The 24,891-nt window shown below is 41.4% G+C and overlaps 1 protein-coding gene across 1 annotated transcript; it reads left to right on the plus strand.

Annotated features, from left to right (window-relative positions):
• The first annotated feature begins 2,141 nt into the window (after nucleotides 1-2,141).
• On the plus strand, nucleotides 2,142-24,627 carry Clec4d (C-type lectin domain family 4 member D). Its single transcript, XM_041636047.1, has 6 exons — nucleotides 2,142-2,169; nucleotides 4,311-4,403; nucleotides 6,231-6,341; nucleotides 6,844-6,995; nucleotides 20,544-20,659; nucleotides 24,456-24,627. Exons 1-6 carry the CDS (start codon nucleotides 2,142-2,144, stop codon nucleotides 24,625-24,627), a joined length of 672 nt encoding a protein of 223 aa, XP_041491981.1.
• The last annotated feature ends 264 nt before the right edge of the window (nucleotides 24,628-24,891 follow it).

The raw sequence follows: 24,891 nt of genomic DNA on the forward strand, positions 1-24,891 counted from the left end.
GAGGCTGTGTGTAAGCACTTTCTCTCAGAAAGGGTGGTCTTCTTACCTTACATTTCTACTGTGAAACTGCATATGTAATATGTAGTTATTGGAGTGTTGTTTTTAGCTTACTAAAAATGTATATAGCCTAAGATCTAGGCATAATGGGACACACCTAAAATCCTAGCATTCAGGAGGTGGAGACAGGAGTATTGAATTTAAACCAGCTTGGGCTTCATTCTGGGCATAGAGAGACCCTGTGCCAAAAACCAAACTCCCGATCCTGATCAATCAAACCAAATTGAAATAACAGCTTCCCAGATACCAACATAAACCGCCGACCCAAATTCAATGATTGCAAAGGTGGACAACACATTTAAAGGTGTTATGAGTGTTGCTATCATGTGATTAATTTTAATTCATAAATGAAATAATCTTGAATTAGCTCTTCCAAGAACATACGGACTTACTTTTCTCTTTACTTAACAGATTTGCACCTAATATATCCCACACTTGCCAGTTTGCCTGTCCTGCAAATGACTGAGAAGCCGCACCATACAGTTTCCCCCATGCTCCTCTCTGAGATCCCTATTTCCACCCTTAAACACCAACAAAAGTGCTTATGGTTTCAGCAAATAAACTTTGGAGGAACGAAAAGACCCATTCTCTTATAATCCTCTAGGTGGAGCCAGAGATTCCAATGGCACCTTTCTCGTGCAACTTTTGACCTTTGCCTTAACCTGGACGATCTTGAGATCTAGTCAACAGCGTCACTGGCTTTTTTCTCAGCTCTAAAGTGCCATACCAACCCCAGGAGATTCTGTGTGACAAGTTCCACAGACTGAGGCATTACACTCCAAAGGGAGGAGGTCTCCTGGAACTGGTTGTGGAACTGTCTAGCCAGAGAAAATATATTGAGCCGAAGTTCTCATGGCAGTTTGTCTCCTTTATTTTCTTCTATTCCTTTTCTATATTTATGAGATGTTCTTGATAGCCTGGGCAGAGATTCTAAGTGGGAAAACTGGATAAGAAGCCACCCCTTGAAATGGGGTCATTAGTCTCTTCTCTGAGAGATTCAACGCTTTGCTTCATAATCATTTATATAACTACAAAATAATACTTTGATAGAATATCTTCCCAACGATATATGAACTTGTTTGGCTGTGTGTGTGTAGATGAGGTTGGCTCTGACACTGTGGTATAGAAAGCATTGTTTAAGTATAGTTTTAAATTGAACTTTGAGGATTTTTAATAAGACAGAAGCTAGATGTTAGATAAGGATTATTCATGGAAATTTATTAACTTGATCAGGACCTAGGGGTCATAACCAAGTGCCCTTGAAGACTTTTTGAACTCGTTCTTGAAAGTTTGTCATTAACTATAAATGATTTGTGTATTTGTTCTGTTTAGTGATTATGATGTTATCTGTTCCATTCGTAATTGATTCTTTGGACTCACTGTCTAGGAAATGTAATACCTGACTGATTTTGTGCTTTCTTGTGCCAGATGATTATGATAATCATTCTTTGTGACTGCTTCACTGGACACATCTTTTAGAATTGTAATACCTGTTCTTCTTGTATAAAAACCCCTGCTTGAGAGCTGCAAAATACACTCAGCTTCACACTGCCTCTGCGTTTGTTTCTGTTTGTCTCCGCTGAATCCTTACCCACCTGGTCTTCGAGGAACCACGTCCCAGGAAACCCCATACCTGGCTGGGGTTGTCAGTGGCACTAAAGCAAAGGTTTTAATGTCCTCACATGCTCCATGTGCACAAAGCATGCCTTAAAGCATTTCTCATTGCCGTGCTGGACACATCTCATCAAAGGCACAGAACTCCCTAAACCACGTTTTACCTCCCACATCTACTACCTTTGAAAATGTCATACATGACTAACAAAACAGATTGAGAAATCTTACATGACACGCTTCTGGCAGTTTCTGCTGACTGTTTTGGAGGTGCTTTCTCAATTTCCTTTTTCTCTGTGCCCTGTCTGCTGGAGTACCTTAGGGGAAACCCTGTTTTTGAAGATCTCCTCTTCTCGGTCAGCTCTCTTACACCGAACACTTACTGATCTTACCGGACTAGGTCAGATGTCAAGTTGTAAATATTTCTGAAGGTGAAGCCATAGAAGAGGAGCTTGACTCTCCTGACACACACAATGTGGCTAGAGGAACCTCAAAGGCAACGTGAGTCTTTCTCTTTCCTCTACCTCCTCCTCTCCTCCTCTTTCTTCAAGACAAAGTCTTGCTATGTTCTACAGGCTAGCCTTCTGTGTCGCCTGGGTTGGCCTCCAGCTGGATCTTCTTGTTTCCTGCTTCTGAAGGCTGAGGCTATAGGTGATGTTCTATTGAGCCCAGCCCCTTTCACATTAACTAGATAGATGTATTTATGACTGTGACTTTAAAATGTGAACTAAAAAAAAAAAGATGACGGGGATGAGAGCAAAATGAGGATGGCCTAGCCAAAGAGAAAGGACTTAGCTAAATCCTAATAAGTTGTGTAACAGTTATCAAAATCAGATCAAACCAAGGGAAGAGATAAAGTGTATCAAAAATGGGATAAAAAGGAAAGGAGAATTAATTAAATACTTTGGAAGATTACTTTGAAGGGAAGGGAGAGCTATAGAAAACACTTAGATATAGGTTCATGATATGCCAGAGGCTTTATCTGGTTTCCTGTCTAAGTTAAGGGATATTCCCGGATTTGCACAGTGAGACTGTTAAATAATACTTTATTCTGTTAATTATATTATACTATATAATAAGCAAGATATAGAAGCATCTTCTGAATATGGCATGGCCATCGCAGCCATGAGCTCACAGTAGCTATGGTGCCTGCTTAGGACTAGTCAGTATTCCAGCAGACAGCACTCAGTGGATTACACAAACAGAAAGAACACCAGCAATAAAAAAAGCAGAGACCATGAATGGGGAAGCGAGAACATGCTGGGGGTGCCTGGGGATGGGAGTGTGAGGGCGAGAGGGGACTCAGGATGGGTATGATCATGATACATTGCTTAGATGTGAGAAAGTATCAAAGAATAAATAAAAGATGTTCTAGTCACAAAAGAAATGTACAACAAATTGTTAAAATGTTTAAACTTTAAATCTTGCTTAAAATCTCATCAGTTTGTTACAGCTGATTTCAACAGGACCACACTGTACTGCAGTCCTGATAAACACTGTTTTTTGTTTTTTTATTTTATTTATTTATTTATTTATTTATTTATTTATTTTTTGCTTGCTTATGTTTGGTTTTGGCTTTGTACTGGGGACTGGGAGCAGTGTCCCCTGCATACTGGGGAAGTAAGTACTCTACCCCTGAGGTACACCCAGCCCTTTTTTCACTTTTAATTTCTACGCAGAATCTAGCTGGGTTTTGTGGGCTCGCCTTGAACTCCCTCTGTACCCCAGGCAGGCCTTGAATTTAATTTAGTCCTTCCCTCACCTCCTGAATAGTTGGAACTACATGCCTATTATACCAGACCTGTCAGAAAAAAAAATACACTGCTAGGAATACCCTTCTGTACAAATAAATGCAGCCCTTTGTGTGGCATAGAGTTCTAGACTGAAGTTGGTGCAGCAAATGCAATGCATTTAAGGCTGGGTAAATGCTGGGCCACCAAGGTGGCTCGGTAGATGAAGGCACTTGCTGTCAAGTCTGAGGATCTACATGGTGGAGGGAGAGAACCGGCTCTGCTAAGTTGTCTTCTGATTTCCATGCATGCACCATGGCATGTGCATACACACAAGTAAATAAATAAATAAATAAAGGAAATGGAAAGCCAAGAATGGGCAAATGCCGCTCATTGGTGCTTCTCGGGGGCTTTTCTCGGGGGCTAGCCTCAGCAACATAGCCGTCTCCTCTCTTGAGTGCATGCTCTCAATGCGCCTTTTGGATCAATGTGAAAAACATTGCCACATATTTTAGTTCTCCAATGGAACATACTTTCATTTGTTTAATGATTATTTATAATCTGAGCAGATTAAATATACTGCTCATAATTTTGCCCAAATTTTGAATTGAATTTGGAATTCTCTATATGTGTGTGTATGCATGCGTACATGTTTTACGTTATTTATGTTATATAAAAGCTTTAATTTTTATGGCTTTTGTTTTTGTGTTCTGCTCATAAAAACCTTTCTTTTTACAAACAAGTTTGTATTTTTCTTTGTTATTTACTAGCAGACCCTAAGATTGGTTTATTCACAGGACGTGTTTAAGTCTCTCGTGTGCCTTCTGCACTCTCGCACTGAGCCTGCCGCTTGATAATCTTGGCTTCCCTCGTGGCAGAGAGAAAACTAATCTGTTTTTCTTTTCGTTCTAGCAAAAGGTGCTCGACACCCCCAGCTGATCCCTTGGGTCCTCTCTGTTGTTTTCATCACACTTCTCAGTGCTTGCTTTATCGCAAATTGTTTGGGTAAGTTACTAGGCAAACAAAGCTCATCTTGAATTATTTGCCCCAAGAACTTCCAATGTGCGCACCGGAAGCCTCCCTTTTCCTCAGTGTAACCACACACAGTGCTTTCGCTGTCTTGGGCGATGGTCAGAGATGCACACTCGATTTTCTAATGTAGATGAGACTGCTCTGTTTGCTTCCAAAAACAGCACTTTGCTGAGGCACGATTGATATATAAAAGCTCGACGCTTTAAATGTATCCACCTCAAGACTGGGGACAAATATGTATCCTTGAAGCCATTAGCACCACAGAAGTCTTGTTCTATCTGATATCAAGCCTGAAGATAAGGCTGCTATGACTGAATTAGCATGGTGTTGGTCTAAGACAAACAGGCTGCAGGAAAGCATTAACTCTGCATATGTATTTCCTTATCTAAAATAAAGGTGGATGTTTCAGAGTTATGGGGAAAGGAGAGCTTTGTTAAACTAATGTTTTAGACATCATTGATTATATTTATCAAGTGAAACTGGGTTCTTGCGTCATATCATATACAAGCCACAGCCTACTATAGTGAAAACAGAACTCTATAGGACAGAATTTTTGTACTGCATTTATGTGTGTAATGTAATCTGTCAAAGCAACTGGGAACATGCCAGCAATATAATAAAAATTATATTTTATATAGTCTTAAGATGGCATTCTAGAGAAGAGAAAATGAAAAGATTACAAATGCACACATTGGCAGCCACCTTGGTTGTTAGGGAAATATGACTGCCAGTCACGATGAGTCAACACTGCAAAACTCCAGGGATGCAATGACTAAATGCTTACACCATCTGATGATGAAGACGTAGAACACCGGAACCGGGGCGCTTACCCTCAGGAGACAGCCCAAAGCAGGGAGCCTGTTCAGAAAGCTTTCTCACATACCCCCACTTACCATGCCTGTGAGTGCCACCAGCAACAGAAACAGGAGGACTTACTCTCCTTGGGACGCAAGGTCAACACTGCTCAGAGCAGCACAGTTCGCGTCAGCCCCATGCTGGATGCAGTGGATGTGCTAGAAGCCAGAGAGACCGAGGCATTTCACTGTGTGAAGACAGTAGACGACTTTCCAGCTATGAAAATGGATGAACTGCAACTACGGGCAGCAATACTGTTTCAGAAACAATGCTGAGCAGAAGTCAGCACCAAAGGATGCAGGCCACCTGAGTCCACTCATAGAAAATCCCAAAGAAAGTCATTCTGATCTGCGGCGCCATGCTGAAACTGTGAAGCAAAACCCAGGGTGAAGACTTTAAAAGTCACGAGATGGTTAACTGCAAAAGGAAGAGTGGGCTGTGTTTGGGGGATGATGGCTATGTGGGGTGTTGGCAATGTTCTATTTCTTGAATCTGGCAGCTTTTGCCCAACGTGTTCACGTTATGCTAATTTACAAACCTGCACGTTTCTTTTTAATTTTTAATATTAGTATTTGATTATATTTCAAATATTTGACATAGAGTAAAAATATCACTAAAGTCGTGAAGGTGATAAAGCTTTGTGGAGCTGGCCCACTGCTTACCAGAACCCTCACTCTTGTGCACATTCCAATAGAATAAACCAAAAAGGGCAGGCACCTAGAAGATTCCAAAACTTCCAGTGTCAATCACAAAGTGGATAAAATGATTATAAAATATTAGCTTTCTGCAGTTGCTTTCAGTAAATTTACCTGGGGTCACAGAATGGGGTATAGGAAAGAAAAGATGTGGGGACCTTAACTGTGAGGGAAGGAGAAGGGTGGGGAGATCAGCCCACTTTTCTAAATCAGTGGCCACACAGGGAATAACTGTTCGTCCTCCCGACAGTGACTCATCGTTATTTTTCACGCTGGAAGAGAAGAGGAGGTACGGTGATTTTCTCTGATTACCAAACAACACTAACGTGTGCGCGAGGGGAGCTGGAGTCCGGAGCAACAGGTAGCAGAGGAAACTTCTAATTTGCTTCTATTCAGCCTTTAAAGTGCCTAGTAAATCAGAAAGGACACATGAGAACTGGCTACAAGAATAAATATTGGTCAATTGCTAAGATGCCTATTTCTTTATTTATATTCTGGAATGTATGAATTCATAGAGAATTAAGAAATGCTTGAGTTCTGCATATTCTTTGTTCTTCTTTCCAATAAAATATCCTGAAGAAGGCTTCATTATAGTAACATTTGTTTAATTTTAAACTAAATACTCTCTCTCCTTCCTCCCTCCCTTCCCCTTATCAATTCGTTTCTTCCTTTCTTTACAAAGTATCAAACTCAGGACTTCTCACATTCTAGGAAAGTGAGCCACACTGCTAACTCTGGAAATATTTTAAATATGAAAGCAAATACAAGTAAGGACAGTGACAACATTAATGTCTTCTGAGGCAATAATCGTAGTAGGATAAGCATTCCTTTGTAACTAATGCTTATTCCAATTCTCACGGGAGGCGATACCTGGAGCTGTTGCCCTGCTAGCTGGATAGCCTTCCAGTCCAACTGCTATCTTCCTCTTAACGACAACCAGACGTGGCATGAGAGTGAGAGGAACTGCTCAGTGATGGGCGGTCACCTGGCAACCATCAACACCGAAGCCGAGCAGGTCTGTATTGGTTCAGCTCACACTGACGCTCCGGGTTCATTATACCGCAGTGGCAAACGCAACCAAGAGTAACTTCAAAGAGGAAAGGGTTTATTTCGTCTTGCAGCTTACCGTCCATCATGGGGTGATTTCTGGGCAGGAATTTATGCAGGAACTTGAAACAGAAACCACGGAGGAGCACTGCTTTCTGGCTCACTCAAGGCTCATACTTAGCTAGTTTTTTTTTTTTTTTTTCCAGCTCAGGACCATCTACCCAGGAAACAGTCTGCCCACAGTAGGCTGGGGCCCTCCTATGCCAATTAACAGTGCACACAGCCCCCACAGCCATGCCCACAAGCCAGCCTGATTTGGATATCCCTCACCTGAGATTCCCTTTTCAAGTAATTCTAGGCTGTGCCGAGTAGACACCAAAAGCTAACTAGGACCACCAGTCATTCTGTTGTCTTAAATTACTTTGTAGAGAAGAAATTTTTTGGCTCCCTATATATCTTTCCTTCATCATCTTCATCAGCCTGGAAATCTCTCTCTTCCTTTCCCACTTCTTCCCTTTCCTTTTCCCACTCCCTTCTTTTTTCTCTTTGATTTTCAACTGTGCTTTTCATAATGACAAAGTTCAACATATATTATAGCATAATTTACCCTTTCTCTGATAATAAAACACATGCGCCCAAAGAATTATATGGTACAATGAATATCTTTCATCTTTTAAAACTGAAAATAGGTTCCTCTCTCATGCAAAACATCCTGACCGCAGTTTTCCATCTTCTCACTGCTCCTAGTCCCCCCCAACATAAACAATCTTTTTTCACCCCAGATCCATTCCCTCTCCATTTGCTCTTCAGAAAAAGAGTAAGTCTCCAAGAGACGACTGCCAAACAGGGCACAACAAATAGATACAATAAGACAAAGCATCATCGAAGCTGGGCAGGTAACCCAATGGGAAGGAAAGAGTCTCAAGATCAGGCAAGAGTCAGAAATCCACCCACTCCCACTGATAGGAGTCTCACAAAAACATCAAACTAATAACCATAGCATATATACAGACCTGGTGCAGGCCCTGTAGAAATATATGGACTTTATATGTTAGAAAGTTAGTCAGTTTCCTCTATGTGGCCAACCTCTGATCTTTCCAGACTTGAATGATGTGTCATTTCTCCCAGAAACCCACCCTTTCCTACTCTGCTCTCTCTCTCGTGTATGATGTAGGCTCTGCTAAGGCTCTCTGAGCACATAGGGATGTCAGATTGACTCCAGTGACTGCAGTTCTTCCAATGACTCCCACTTGATGGAAGGCTCAGGGCACACTTTCCTTGCTTTTATATTCCAATGTCCTGCGCAAATCCAGGCATACAGTAGGACTCGTGAGAACACAGTAGGACATACAGTAGGATGCATGAGCATATAACTACATGAGTGGCTAATCAGGACTGAAGTGGCTTCTTACATATGGAAAATAGTTCTAATGTGTGGTACTAATTCTAAGTAAATGCATTTGAAGGTAAATTCAGTTTATTTATTATTTTTTAGATTTATTTATTTATTTTGTTTTACAGTATTATGTCTGCATGTATGCCTGCAGGTCAGAAGAGGGCACCAGATTTCATTATAGATGGTTCTGAGCCACCATGTGGTTGCTGGGAAATTGAACTCGGGACCTCTGGAAGAACAACCAGTGCTCTTAACCTCTGAGCCATCTCTCCAGCCCCTAAATTCAGTTTATAAAAAGATGAAATTGCTCTCTTCATGTGGTACATTTTGTATATGTGTTCTAACCCACCTTTTGCTTTTCCTTGGTCCACAGGATTTCCTTAGTGATTCTGTCTCCTTGACTTTGCCATGTATAGGTTTTCTAACTCTTCAAATGAAATAGAATAGAATGAAATAGCTAAACTATTTTAAAATTTTTTCCCTTTTATTGAAAATAGATTATTTACTCATACAATATATTCTTACAATTCCCACCCCCTCTACTCCTGCCAGTTCCTTCCCACCTCCCCTCCCCTCCAGATACACTCCTTTTCTGTCTCTTTTTAGAAAAAAACAGGATTCTAAGAAATAACAGCCCAACAAGATAAAACAAAATGTAATAAGATGTAGCAAAAACTATCGTATTGGAGTCTAACACAGCAACCCAACAGCAGAAAAAGAGTTCCAAGAGCAGGCAAAAGAGTCAGAGACCTACTTCTTCCTTTAGTCTGGAGTCCCATGAAAATACTAAGCCAATAGCTATTATATGTATGTGGAGGACCTGGTGTAGACTCATGTAGGCCCCATACTTGCTACCTCAGCTCCTATGAGCTCATATGCCCTTGCCTAGTTGATTCAGAGAACCTTGTTTTCCTGGTGTCTTCCTCTGGCCCTTACAACCTTTCCACCTCTCTTCTGTGGGATTCCATGAGCTCTGACAGAAGGGGTTTGATGGAGACCTCCAATTTAGATTCTCTCTCTCTCTCTCTCTCTCTCTCTCTCTCCCCCACTTCCCCCTCTCTCCATAATGTCTGGCTGTGGGTTTTTGCATCTGTTCCCATCTGCTGCTAGAGGAAACCTATCTGATGATGACTGGATAAGACACTGATCTGTAATTATAGCACAGTATCATTAGGAACCATTTTATTGATTTTTTAAAAGACCAGTAGTGTTTGATTTTACCCTAGTACTCTTGGCTATCTAATTCTTAGTTACCCAAGCAGTGTTGAGTCTGGGTTCCTTCTCAAGAAGTGAGCCTTTAACCAAATCAGACATGGGTTGACTACTCCTACGAGTTCTGTGCCACCATTGTCCTAGCACGTCTTTTCAGGCAGGACAGATTGTTGGTCAAATGTTTTGTGGCTGGGTTGGTGTCTACCACATTTCTCTCCTGGTAGCCTACAGAGTACCTTCCCACACCAAAAGACTAGAAAGTAAGGATGAAGTTTCCATGTAGGCACCAGTTTGATTTCTCTTTGTACAATGAGTTGTGTGGATGTTGTTTTTGGCAATGGGGTACCCCTGTCAGTCTACATAAAGCAACCCTTTGTCTTAACATCATCTTGGGTTGTTTGGAGATTTCCATGAGACCTTGTTGGTCAACAACTTAATTAAATGCAACCCAATCCTGCCACTGGAAGCCTCACCTGCCTACAAGTGACAGTCGGTTGAGACTCTGCATCTCTCATTACTAGGAGTCCCTATTAGGATCACCTTCAAGACTTCAGGAAGTTTCCACTGCACTAGATTTTCACACCACCCACAAAATACCTCCCAATTCTCGCTGTCGATTTCCCATATTCTCTCCTTTCATACCATTTCTCCAACATCTGATTCCTCCTCCTATCCCCACTGACCCCCATGTCATCCATAAAATCTATTCCATTTTCCCTTCCTAGGGAGATCCATGAACCCCCTGAAAACCCTATTAATATATTAAATAATATCTCTAGGTCTATGGATTGTAGCATGAGTATCATTTACTTAATGGTTCATATCCATTTAAAAGTAATGGGTTACTTAACTTAGGATGATTTCCTTTCTAATTCCATCCATTTGCCTCCAAATTTCATGATGTAAGTTTTTAACAACTGAGTAATACTCCATTGTGTAAGTATACAACATTTTCTTTATCCATTCTTTGGCTGAGGGAAATCTTAGTTGTTTCCAATTTCTTGTAAACAGAGACTGTGCTTTTGTTTCCCAGCTGCCCAGACCCAAATAATCACACAGAAGCTTATAGTAATTATAAACTCTTTGGCCTATTAGTTCAGGCTTACTAGTATTTAGCTTCTACAACTTAAATTAGCCCATAGTTCTTATCTATGTTTAGTCATGTGGCTTGGTATTTTTTCTCAGTGCAACATTTTCATCTTGCTTCCTCTACATCTCGGTGGCAACTGCAGACTGAGCCTTTTCTCTTCCCAGAATTCTCCTAGTCTGGTCACCTTACTTCTATACTTCCTGCCTGGCTACTGGCCAATCAGTGTTTTATTAAACCAATATGAGCGACAAATCTTTAAAGGGTACAAGAACATTATCCCACAACAATTTCTGGCTATTATGAGTAAAGGTGCATGAACATGGTTGAGCATGGGTCCTTTTGGTAGGATTAAGCATCCTTTGAATATATTCACAAGAGTGATATAGCTGGTCTTGAGGTGGATTGATTCCAAATTTTCTGAGGAACTGCCATATTGATTTTCATAGCGGCTGTACAAATTTGCACTCCTACTGGCAATGGAGGAGTGTTTCTCTTACTCTACATGATCTCCAAAATAAGATGTCATCAGTGTTTTTGATCATAGCAGTTCAGGTGGGTATAAGAATCTCAAACTAGTTTTGATTTATATTTCTCTGGTGGCTAAGGATGTGGAATATTTCTTTAAATGTTTCTCAGCCATTTGAGATTCCCCTATTGAGAATTCTTTGTTTAGATCTGTACCCTATTTTTAAAGAATAATTTGGTGTTTTTTGACATCTAATTTCTTGAGTTATTTATATATTTTGGACATTAGTGCTCTATCAGATGTGGAGTCGGAAAAAATTCTCCCATTCTGTAGGCCATTTTAACTGATAGTGTCTTTTGTCTACCAGAAGCTTTTCAGTTTCATGAGGTCCCATTTATTAATTGATGATCTTGGTGCCTGTGCTGTCTGCATTCTGTTCAGAAAGTCTTTTCTTGTGCCAATGCATTCAAAGCTATTCCACACTTTCTCTTCTATCAAGCTCAGCCTATCTGTTTTTTTTTTAATTTTTTTTAATTGAGAAAAGGAAAAAAAAGTTTCCCCCTCACCCCATTCCCCTCCCCCTCCTCCCACTCCTCCCCCCCTCCCCCACTCCTCTCCCCCTCCCTCTCCAGTCCAAAGAGCAGTCAGGGTTCCCTGCCCTGTGGAAAGTCCAAGGTCCGCCCCCTTCCGTCCATGTCTAGGAAGGTGAACATCCAACCTGGCTAGGCTCCCACAAAGCCAGAACATGAAGTAGGATCAAAACCCCGTGCCATTGTCCTTGGCTTCTCATCAGCCCTCATTGTTCGCCATGTTCAGAGAGTCCAGTTTTATCCCATGCTTTTTCAGTCACAGTTCAGCTGGCCTTGGTGAGCTCCCAATAGATCAGCCCCACTGTCTCAGTGGGTGGGTGCACCCCTCGTGGTCCTGACTTCCTTGCTTATGTTCTCCCTCCTTCCGCTCCTCATTGGGACCTTGGGAGCTCAGTCCAGTGCTCCAGTGTGGGTCTCTGTCTCTATCTCCATCCATCACCAGATGAAGGTTCTATGATGATATGCAAGATATTCGTCAGTATTGCTATAGGATAGGGTCGTTTCAGGTTCCCTATCCTCATCTGCCCAAGGAACTAACTGGGGACATCGCCTTGGACTCCTGGGAGCCACTCTAGGTTCAAGTCTCTTGCCAGCCCTAAGGTGGCTCCCTTAACTAAGAATTGTGCTTCCGTGCTCCCCTATCCAGCCTTCCTTTATCCCAAACATTTTGTTTTCCCAAGTTCCCCCCATCTTCCCCTTCTCACTTTTCTCTTCCCATCTCCCCTTACCCCCAACCCACCCCACCCCCAAGATCCCACTTTTCTCCCCAGCAATTTTGTCTACTTCTCATAGGCAAGAGGATAACTATATGTTTTTCCTTTGGTTCACCTTCTTATTTAGCTTCTTTAGGTTCACCAATTGTTAGACTCCGTGACCCTTATTTAAGGCTAGAAACCAATTATGAGTGAGTACATCCCATGTTCATCTTTTTGGGTCTGGGTTACCTCACTCAGGATAGTGTTTTCTATTTCCATCCATTTGCATGCAAAATTTGAGAAGTCATTGTTTTTTACCTCAGCGTAGTACTCTATTGTGTATATATTCCACACTTTCTTCATCCATTCTTCCATTGAAGGACATCTAGGTTGTTTCCAGGTTCTGGCTATTACAAATAATACTGCTATGAACATAGTTGAACAAATGCTTTTGTCATATGATCGGGCATCTCTTGGGTATAGTCCCAAGAGTGGTATTGCTGGGTCCAGGGGTAGGTTGATCCCGAATTTCCTGAGAAACCGAAACACTGATTTCCAAAGTGGTTGCACAAGATTGCATTCCCACCAGCAATGGATGAGGGTACCCCTTCCTCCACAACCTCTCCAGCAAAGGCTATCATTGGAGTTTTTTATTTTAGCCATTCTGACAGATGTAAGATGATATCTCAAAGTTGTTTTGATTTGCATTTCCCTGATTGCTAAGGAGGTTGAGCATGACCTTAAGTGTCTTTTACCCATTTGAACTTCTTATGTTGAGAATTGTCTGTTCAGTTCAGTGCCCCATTTTTTAATTGGGTTAATTAGCATTTTAAAGTCTAGTTTCTTGAGTTCTCTATATATTTTGGAGATCAGGCCTTTGTCTGTTGCAGGGTTGGTTAAGATCTTCTCCCAGTCAGTAGGTTGCCTTTTTGTCTTAGTGACAGTGTCCTTTGCTTTACAGAAGCTTCTCATTTTTAGTAGGTCCCACTTAGTCAATGTTGCCCTTAATGTCTGTGCTGCTGGGGTTATACCTAGGAAGCGATCTCCTGTGCCCATCTCTGTAGGGTACTTCCCACTTTCTCTTCTATCAGGTTCAGTGTGTTGGACTGATATTGAGGTCTTTAATCCATTTGGACTTGAGTTTTGTGCATGGTGATAGATATGGGTCTATTTTCATTCTTCTACAGGTTGACGTCCAGTTGTGCCAGCACCATTTGTTGAAGATGCTTTCTTTCTTCCATTGTATACTTTTGGCTCCTTTATCAAAAATGAGGTGTTCATAGTTTTGTGGGTTAAAATCCGGGTCTTCTATATGATTCCATTGGTCGACTTCTCTGTTTTTATGCCAGTACCACACTGTTTTCATTACTGTAGCTCTGTAATAGAGTTTGAAGTCAGGGATGGTAATGCCTCCAGAAGATCCTTTATTGTATAGGATTGTTTTGGCTATCCTGGGTTTTTTGTTTTTCCATATAAAGTTGATTATTTTACTCTCAAGATCTGTGAAGAATTTTGATGGGACCTTGATGGGGATTGCATTGAATCTATAAATTGCTTTTGGTAGAATTGCCATTTTTACTATGTTGATCCTCCCAAACCAAGAGCAGGGGAGGTCCTTCCATTTTCTGGTATCCTCTTCAATTTCTTTCTTCAATGCCTTAAAGTTCTTGTCAAATAGATCTTTCACTTCCTGGGTTAGAGTTACCCCAAGATATTTTATGCTGTTTGTGGCTATTGTGAAAGGTGAAGCTTCTCTGATTTCCCTCTCTGCTTCCATATCCTTTGTGTATAGGAGGGCGACTGATTTTTTGGAGTTGATCTTGTATCCTGCCACATTACTAAAGGTGTTTATCAGCTGTAAAAGTTTTTTAGTGGAGTTTTGGGGGTCGCTTATATACACTATCATATCATCTGCAAATAATGAAAGTTTAACTTCTTCCTTTCCAATTCGAATCCCCTTGATCCCATTATGTTGTCTTATTGCTATTGCTAGAACTTCAAGCACTATATTGAAGAGGTATGGCGAGCGTGGACAGCCTTGTTGTGTTCCTGAGTTCAGTGGGATGGCTTTGAGTTTCTCTCCGTTTAATTTGATGTTAGCTGTCGGCTTGCTGTTTTTTGCTTTTATTATGTTTAGGTATGACCCTTGTATCCCTAATCTCTCCAAGACTTTTAACATAAATGGATGTTGGATTTTGTCAAATGCTTTCTCAGCATCTAATGAAATGATCATATGATTTTTTTTCTTTCAGTTTATTTATATGATGGATTACATTGATAGATTTTCGTATGTTGAACCAGCCCTGCATCTCTGGGATGAAGCCTACTTGATCATAATGGATAATTTTCCTAATGTGTTCTTGGATACGGTTTGCCAGTATTTTGATGAGGATTTTTGCGTCGATGTTCATGAGTGAGACTGGCCTGTAATTCTCTTTCTTGGTTGAGTCTTTGTGCGGTTTTGGTATCAGAGTGACTGTAGCTTCATAAAAGGAATTTGGCAATGACTCTTCTGATTCTATATTGTGAAATACATTAAGGAGTATAGGTATTAGGTCTTCTTGGAAGTTCTGGTAGAATTCCACATTGAAACCATCTGGTCCTGGGCTTTTTTTGGTAGGGAGGTTTTTGATAACAGCTTCTAATTCTTCGCGACTAACAAGTCTATTTAGGTCGTTCACCTGGTCTTGGTTTAACTTTGGTATATGGTATTTATCTAAAAATGTGTCCATTTCTTTTACATTTTCCAGTTTTGTGGCATACAGTCTTTTGTAGTAAGATCTAACGATTCTCTGAATTTCCTCTGTGTCTGCGGTTATGTCCCCCTTTTCATTTCTGATCCTATTAATTTGCATATTCTCTCTGCCGTTTGATTAGTTTGGATAGGGGTTTATCAATCTTGTTAATTTTCTCCAGGAACCAGCTTTTTGTTTCATTGATTCTTTGGATTGTTTTCTGTGTTTCTATTTCGTTGATTTTAGCCCTCAGTTTGATTATTTCCAGTCTTCTATTCCTCCTAGGTGAGTCTGCTTCTTTTTTTTCTAGAGCTTTCAGGTGGGTTGTTAAGTCTCCAATGTGTGCTTTCTCTGTTTTCTTTAAGTGGGCACTTGGTGCTATGAACTTTCCTCTCAGGACTGCTTTCATAGTGTCCCAAAAGTTTGAGTAGGTTGTTTCTTTATTTTCATTGAATTCAAGGAAGACTTTGATTTCTTTCTTTATTTCTCCCTTGATCCAGGTGTGGTTCAGTAGTTGACTGTTCAGTTTCCATGAGTTTGTAGGCTTTCTGGGGGTAGCATTGTTGTTGAATTCTAACTTTAATCCATGGTGATCTGATAAGACACAGGAGGTTACGAATATTTTTTTGTAACTTTGTAAGTTTGCTTTGTTACCCAGTATGTGGTCAATTTTCGAGAAGGTTCCATGAGCTGCAGAGAAGAAGGTATATTCTTTCCTATTTGGGTGGAATGTTCTATAGATGTCTGTTAAGTCCATTTGATTCATTACCTCCATTAATTCTCTTATTTCTCTGTTAGGTTTCTGTCTGATTGACCTGTCCATTGGTGAGAGAGGAGTGTTGAAGTCTCCTACTATTAGTGTGTGCGGTTTGATGGCAGCCTTGAGTTTTAGTAATGTTTCTTTTACGTATGTGGGTGCTTTTATATTAGGGGCGTAGATATTCAGGATTGAGACTTCATCCTGATGAATTCTTCTTGTTAAGAGTATAAATTGTCCCTCTCCATCTCTTCTGATTGATTTGAGTTTGAAGTCAACTTTGTTAGAAATTAGTATGGCCACACCTGCTTGTTTCTTGGGTCCATTTGCTTGATAAACCTTTTCCCATCCCTTTACTCTGAATAGGTGCCTGTCTTTGTGGTTAAGGTATGTTTCTTGTAAACAGCAGAATGTTGGATCCTGTTTTCGTATCCAATCTCTTAGCCTGTGCCTTTTTATAGGTGAGTTGAGCCCATTGACATTAAGTGATATTAATGACCAGTGGTTGTTAATTCTGGTCACTTTTTTAGTGGTAGAGTTTGTGTGTTTCCTTTCTTTGAGTTGTGCTGGTGAAGGGTCTCTAGATGTTTGAGTTATTGTGGTTATTGTTGGACTCCTTGGTTTGTGATTTTCCTTCTATTATTTTCTGTAAGGCTGGATTTGTGGCTACGTATTGTTTAAATTTGTTTTTATCCTGGAAAATTTTATTTTCTCCATTTATAGTGAACGAAAGCTTGGCTGGGTATAGTAGTCTGGGCTTGCATCCATGGTCTCTTAGTTTCTGCAGTACATCTATCCAGGACTTTCTGGCTTTCATTGTTTCCGTAGAGAAATCAGGTGTAAGTCTGATAGGTTTACCTTTATAAGTGACTTGGCCTTTTTCCTTTGCAGCTCTTAATATTCTTTCTTTATTCTGTATGTTTTGTGTTTTGATTATTATATGGCGAGGGGATGTTTTTTTTTTTTTTTTGATCCAGCCTCTTTGGTATTCTGTATGCTTCTTGAACCTTCACAGGTACCTCTTTCTTCAGGTTGGGAAAGTTTTCTTCTGTAATTTTATTAAATATATTTTCTGGACCGTTGAGCTGTACTTCTTCTCCTTCTTCTATCCCAATTATCCTTAGGTTTTGTCTTTTTATTGTGTCCCAGATTTCCTGAATGTTTTGTGATGAAAATTTGTTGGCTTTGCTGTTTTCTTTGATCAGTGTGTTTATTTTCTCTATGGTATCTTCAGTGTCTGAAATTCTTTCTTCTATCTCTTGTAATCTGTTGTTAGTACTTGTCTCTGTATTTCCTGTTCGTTTACCCAGATTTTCCATCTCCATCCTTCCCTCGATTTGTGTTTTCTTCATTACTTCCATTTCATTCTTCATGTCTTGAACCACTTCCCTTACCTGTTTGATTGCTTTTTCTTGTTTCTCTTGGTTTTCTTGGGTATCTTTGAGCACTTTATTCATTTCCTCTGCCTTTTTGTTTGTGATCTCTAATTGTTTATGGCAGTTTTTCACCTCCTGTTTAAGGTCCTCTATTATTTTCATATAATTCACTTTTGAGTCAATTTCTTCTAATTCTTCTAGAGTAGGGTGTACAATTCTTCTTATTTCGGGATCTCTGGATTTTTGTGCTGTCATGTTGCCTTTCAGGTTGTTGGAGGAATTCTTGCCTTGGCGCCTTCCCATCTCTTCCTTCAAATGGAGCCAGGAGAGGCCTGGTGTCTTGGTCCAGTCTTTGCTGTTACTGACTCTCTGAGTGTATCTCTTCAGTGTAGAAGCAGGAACCGTTCCCGTCCAGATGGAACTCCTCAGCACCAAAACATGGACGCCTCTCCTGATGGAACTCCTCAGTACCTAAACATGGCCGCCTGGTAACCCGATGATCCGGGGACAAAAGGAAAAAACCTGGCAGGCGGGGCGAGATTCGCTCAGGGTGGGTCTCCCGTCCAGATGGAACTCCTCAGTACCTAAACAGGGCCACCTGGTAGCCCGATGATCCGGGGACAAAAGGAAAAACAAAAACGTGCAGGCGGGACGAGATCCAGCAGTACACAGGTACCCCTGTAGCACAAGCTGAAGGTGCCCGGGCTCCCTTTCCGAGGTCCTTGAGGCCTGCCCAGTAGGCAGGCACTCACCGCTCTGGGTGGGTCGCCTTAGTGTAGGAGCAGAAAACTCTTCCTGAGCAGAGGACCTAGCAGAAAACGCAGGCTTCGCCTATCTGGTTTTATGTTGAGATCTTTGATTCACCTTGATTTGAATTTTGTGTAAAATGATAGATAATGGATCTATTTGCATTCTTCTACATATAGATGTCCAGCTAGACCAGCACCATTTGTTGAAGTGGTGTCTTTTTTCCAGTATATATCCTCAGGTTAGGAAAATTTTCTTGTATGATTTTGTTGAAGACATTTTCTGGGCCTTCAACCTGGATGTCTTCTCCATCCTCTGTACCTGTTATTCTTAGGTTTGGTCTTTTCTAAGTGTTTCAAATTTCCTGGATATTTTGTGTCAGGAGTTTTTGGATTTAACATTTTCTTTGACTGATGAATCTATTTCTTCTATCTTCATCACCTGAGATTCTCTCTTTCATCTCTCGTAGTCTGCTGGTAAAGATTGGCACTGTAGTTCCTGATTAGACTGCTAAAGTTTTCATCTCCAAAACTCCCTCATTTTGTGTTTTTTTTTTATTCAATTTCCATTTTCAGGTCTTGAACAATTTTATTCATTTCCTTCAACTGTTTGCTTGTGTTTGCTTTAATTCTTTAAGAGAGTTAATAATTTCCTCCAATTTTTTATTTGTGTTTTTCTGGATTTCTTTAAGGACAGGATAGCTGGGCTCTAGAGGAGACATAGTGCTCTGACTGTTATTGATTGTATCTTTATGCCACCTGCTGTCTAGGTATCTGGGTTTGGGGTAATTATATTTCTAGGTTCTGGTTTCTGGATTTGTCTTTGTTAGGTAGGTGTTTTGTTCCTTGGTTTCTGGTTCCTCTCTGGATTTTCAGAGAATTTCATGGCTGTGTGTTGCCTATTTGTCTGGTTTGCATGGCTGGTGTGTTCACAGGGAAGGCCTGCTGGTGTTGGAGGCTGAGATACTGGGATTAGTTGAGAAAAAGAAGGTTGGAGGAGAAGTTCTTTGTGATCAGCTGGGAATGGGGTCATAGAGGAAAGGGAGACCACAGCAGGTTTCCTACTACAAAGCTGGGGATGAGACTGGGGGACTGGATCTCAGAAGCAATAGGAGAGATATGGATCCGCCTTCAGCCTTCTTGTTACCCTGGGAGGAGTGGCCCTTGGGTAATCAAGGGGTGCCTGCTATAGTTGAGGTCCGGACAAAGCAATAGGGAAAGAGGAAGGTTAGAAGGGGAAGATGTAACACGAGGGCCTGCTTATCGGGGTTTCTGTCCTTCCACCAGGTCCCACAGCCAGCAGGCCCCAAAGAAAACCACACAGAGATCTTCATAAGTTATAAAACTGATTGGCCCATTAACTCAGGCTACTTATTAGCTCTTGTAGCTTATATCAACCCATTATTCTTTCTATGTTAGCCACGTGGCTTGGTACCTTTCTCAGCTGGGCAGATTACATCTTGCTTCTTGATGGTCTGGGCAAGAATGCAGAGGGAGCTTCCTTCTTCCCAGAATATTTCTGTTCTCATCGCCCTGCCTCTACTTCCTGCCTGGTTGACCCACCTATACTTCCTGCCTGGTCAATCAGCATTTATTTAAAAAATGATCGACAGAATGCAGACAATTCTCCCACACCAGGAAGATCTGTGGGACCCTCAGGAGATGGGAACAGAAGAGCAGGGAAGGGTGTTCTGCTGCAGAGCTAGGGATGAAACTGTGGGAGTGGGTGTGGGGAAAACATTTTTGTTTTGTTAAGTCTCTATTAAAAATGTAGGAATACTCAGCGTGTGCAAGGGGGGTTGCTGACACAGTCACATTTAATCTTCATGGTGACTCTATGAAGCAGTGGTGTTGACTGAGGTTTTTGTTTCGTCCGGTCCTCCAGTCATTCAATCCCAAAGAAACACACAGAGGTCTACATTAATTATAAACTGATTGGCCTAGTAGCTCAGGCTTCTTATTAACTCTTACAACTTATATTAGCTCAAAATTCTTGTTTATGTTAGCAATGTGGCTTGGTACCTTTTTCGGCAAGGCAGTCACATCTTGCTTCCTCTGCAGCGGGGTCACAACTGCAGACTAAAACTTCTCTCTTCCCATAATTCTCATTGTCCCGCCTCTACTTCTTGCCTGGTCACCCCACCTCTACTTCCTGCCTAGTCACCCCACCTATACTTTCTTCCTGGCTACTGGCTAATCAGCGTTTATTAAACAAGTACAAGAAACAAATCTTTACAGGGTAAAACCATTGTCCCTCAGCACAGTGGACTTGCCAAAAGTTGCAGGGTTTGGCAAGTGAGATCCCTCTGCTACTTTAAGCAGGTTTGAGAACAAACTTATCTGATACTGTGATATTTATGCCTAACCCATGATCTCACTGACCTTTTTGCTCCTTATCAGCCTAGTGACATCACCCAAGAGCACTTACCAAAACATGTACATTTTGTATGCAGAACTTTGTGACTCAGCTTTTGGACAGTCGATTTCCCTATTTCCTGGGACTTACTGATGAGAACACAGAAGGCCTGTGGCAGTGGGTGGACCAGACACCATTTAATTCACACACGGCGTGAGTATTTTGCTTGGGGCTAAACAGTATTTAAGGGCAAAGGTGCGAAGAGTAGTCAAGGAGAACTCATTTTAAAACAGGGTTGTGGTGATATTTTGTTTGTGCTATAACAAATAAAGCTTGCCTGAAGATCAGAGTGCAGAGCTAAGCCACTAGTTAGCCATAGAGGCCAGGCAGTGGTGGCACACACCTTCCATCCCAGCACATGGGAGACAGAGGTAGATAGATCTCTGTGCGTTCAAGGCCTCCATGAGCTACACAAGATTGAATCTGTCTAAAAGAGAAACAGAGCTCATACAAAGGTGATTCTAGCACTTTGGATCCCATTCCTTTAATCCCAGCATTAGGGAGGTGGAGATAGAAATGATATGGTTAGACAGAGAGAGGAGGAGACAGGAGCTCACAGCAGTCTGACGATGCAGTCTGAGCATGTAGTCTGAGCATTGGTAGAGGTAAGAACCCTAGTGACTGCTCTGCTTCTCTGATCCTTCAGCTTTCACCGTTTGATAGCTGACTCTGAGTGTTTATTATTAAGACCAATTAGAATCTGTGCCACATAGGGAACACCTATGTAAGTGCTTACTCAGTAGAGCATCAGCAGTTGAGCAGTCCCTGCATGCTCCGTTCCCACCGCACAGTAGCCTTGACTTTAGCAAAATCTGCAGAACAGTGTTTGTACACTGATTGTCCAGTGTTGAAAGAACAGATAGCATGGGAGCAATGTGAAAAGGGTTGAAGATTATCGTTTTGATAAGCAATACTATAGGAGCTAAAATTACTTTCGAAAGAGTTTTAACCTGGTTATTTTCCTCCTTGAAACCAGTATTGTATATTATAAATAAAATAGAAAACCACAAGTATAACTTAAGTTTCCCTAGCAGTAATGCTAAGAAAGTAAGAAGATGTTAGACATGGTGACACACACAAATAATCCTCATCATGACATGGAATAGCAGGGCTGATAGTTTGAGGCAACCCTGGGCTACATGGGGAATCCTAGGGAGGCTGTAGCTACACAGTGAGACCATGTTTCAAACAGGAAAAACAACCAGACAAATCAACACACACACACACACACACACACACACACACACACACACACAGAGAGAGAGAGAGAGAGAGAGAGAGAGAGAGAGAGAGAGAGAGAGAGTTCTAGGGAGGCCATAGCTACATAGCGAGGTCATGTTTCAAACAAGGAAACAACAAATCAACACACACACACACCAAAAAACAAAAAAGGAAAAACTGGTAAAATTTATGGTAATTAGATAGATAGATAGATAGATAGATAGATAGATAGATAGATAGACTGATTTTCAAGTCAGGGTTTTTTTGTAGACAAGACTGACTTTGAACTCAGAGATCTGCCTGCTTCTGCCTCCCTAGTGCTGGGATTAAGGGTATGTGCCGCCACCTCCCAGGTTAGTAATATATTATCAGTTATTAATAATGTATTTAACATAGTACAGCCATGTGCACTTAACACTTAAAAGACATCTCAGTATGGAGAAGCCACTTTTCTTTCTTTCTCTTTTAAAATTAGTTCTTTTATTTGAAACTCTCTTAAAATTGACTCTCCCCCTCCCAGCAGGTATCAGTTCCCAAGACTAGCAAAGGGACTTTGTGCCCATCTCCATTCTCCGTGCTGGGGTCTGAGACACCTTGAGGCTGTGCAAGGTTTGCTCCCATAATCACTGTGAGCTCATATGTGCAGCGGTCATGCTGTGTCTGGAGGACACTATTTCCTGGCAGTCACCCAGCTCCCCCAGCTCTATCGCTTTATCCACCAAGATCCCTGAACCTTGGGAGGAACAGATGTGGTAACATGTCCCAGTTAGAGCTGAGCATTTAGAACCTTGGCCAGCTGTGGGTCTCTGTTAATCTTCATCTACTATAAACAGAAGCATCTCTGATGAAGACAGAGAGATGCACTGATCTATGGGTATAATAAGCCGTTAGGAGTTAGTCTAGTACTGTGTACTATAACAGACTAATGCTGCAGGTTCTCCCCTAAGACCTGTACCACACGTTCTTGGGCTGACAGTGGTGCCAGATATGGGCTCCATCCTGGGGTGCTGGACTTAAATCCAATAAGAACATTGGTTACCCCTGTAATGTTCGCGTCACTATGGCAACAGTGGTTGTGTCTTGCCAGTCATTTCAGCTTGATGAGTGCATAGGCTGGGTCAGACTGATGATGAGTCCCTTTTCCTCCTGGTAGCATTCCCAGCATGGTCAGCCCTATGAAAGCTAGTCCACAGTGATGAAGCTTCCAGGTAGCATCAGCGTCCTTTCTCTGACTCAAGTCTGTGTTATCTTTAGCAGTGGGGTCACACTGTCAATTTCTGGAGGGTGACCACTAACACGGGTAATAAGCAGTAATATTTAGGGGTCTATTGGACCTCACCTGTAAACCAAAGGAGGTAAACCAGGCTGGCTGGCTGGCTATCACTCAGGATGATTGTTTCCAGCTGCATCCTATACATTTCTTAATATAATTTTTGTTAGCAGATGAATATTTCATGGTGTAAATATACCACATTTTCATTATCCATCCCTCAACTGATGGATATTTAGACTATTTCTGTTTCCTGGCTATTGTGAAAAGTACAGCAATGAACATGTATCTACATTTATCTACGTGTCTACATTTACAGGATATAGAATCATTTGGCTATATGTCCAAGAATGGCAGAGCTGGGTCATAGATTAAATATATTTCTAGCTTTTTGAGGAAACTTCACACGGATTTCCCTGGTGGCTCTACCAGTTTGCACCCCGACCAGCAATAAATGAGTAATTGCCTTTCTCTGCATGTATGCCAACATTTGCCTTCATTTGTTTATTTGGATCTTAGGAATTCTGACTGGAGCAAGATAAAAATCGCAAAGCAGTTTAATCTGCATCGACCCAATGGCAAAGAATGTTGGACATTTCAAAGATATTTCTCTGCCATTTGTATTTTATCTTTTGAGAGCGCTCCACTTAGTTTCAAACCTCATTTGTTTTCCTTGTGTTTACTATTTCCCTTTCACTTCTTTTTATATTCTAGATACTAACCCTCTGTCAGATGTGGAGATGATAAATATCCTATCCCCTTCTTAGGCTGCCTCTCTACTTAAACTGTGGTGGTCTTGGGTTTACAGAACCACCAAGTCCCATTTATTAGTATTGGTCTTAATCCATTTCCCACTGGGGTCCTGTTCAGAAAATCCTGTGTCCATGACTTCAAGAGCATCCCTACTTTTGCCTCTATCAGATTCGGGGAATCAGGTTTTATCTGAGGTCCTTGATTCATCTAGAATTGAGTTTTGTGAGGTGAGAGGTAAGGATCCAGTTTCATTGTTTTACAGTTAGCTATCCGGTTCTGCCAGCACCATTTGTTGAAGATGCTCCTTTCTCCCATCTCCATTGTCGGCTTCACTGTAAAAAGTCAGGTAGATGAAAGAATGCGAACTTACTTATGGCTCCTCAGTTTCATTCCATTGATCTGTGAGTCTGTTTTTATGCCAGTGTCATTCCTGTGTATCCCTGGCTGTCCTGGAACTCACTCTGTAGACCATGCTGGCCTTGAACTCAGAGATCTACTACCTCCCTCTGCCTCTGGAGTGTTGGGATTAAAGACATGTGCCACCACTGCTGGGGTTGGAAGCAACATTTCAATTGTTCGATAGCTACATCTGGCCGGTGCCTCTTGTCATGCAACTTCTGCTCTGTTTCATCACTTGCCCTATTGTTCTCTCTCTCTCTCTCCAGATTGTCCTGTGGTATAATCTCTATCTCACTGTTCTTTCAGATTCTGGCATGAGGGTGAACCCAATGACTTTAAGGAAGAAGACTGCGTCGTCCTCATTAATGTCCAAGATAAATGGGCCTGGAATGACTTCCCCTGTCACTTCCAGGCGAATAGCATTTGTAAGCTACCCAGAGCAACATTCAGCTGGAAGCCTACAAAGCGGTCCTTATGATGGAGATGGCAAAGATGAACCTATCAGACCATGGGGAAGTGTCTATGCGTCACAGAAATAGAGAGCACACTGCACTGCCATAGGGCACGGCCAGCACGAGGATGTTCTTCATTATTTGTGCTTAAATTTAATTCAACATATATAGTGTGGTTTGTGCTCTCTCTCTCTCTCTCTCTCTCTCTCTCTCTCTCTCTCTGTGTGTGTGTGTGTGTACATATGTTTAAGACAGGTTTTGTGTGGCATTTTGGTTGAATGATCATTATT

The sequence above is a fragment of the Microtus oregoni genome, unplaced genomic scaffold (genome assembly GCF_018167655.1).
Source record: "Microtus oregoni isolate MIOR12 unplaced genomic scaffold, Mior012 000002F_ref0000024, whole genome shotgun sequence".
Taxonomy (NCBI): Eukaryota; Metazoa; Chordata; class Mammalia; order Rodentia; family Cricetidae; genus Microtus; species Microtus oregoni.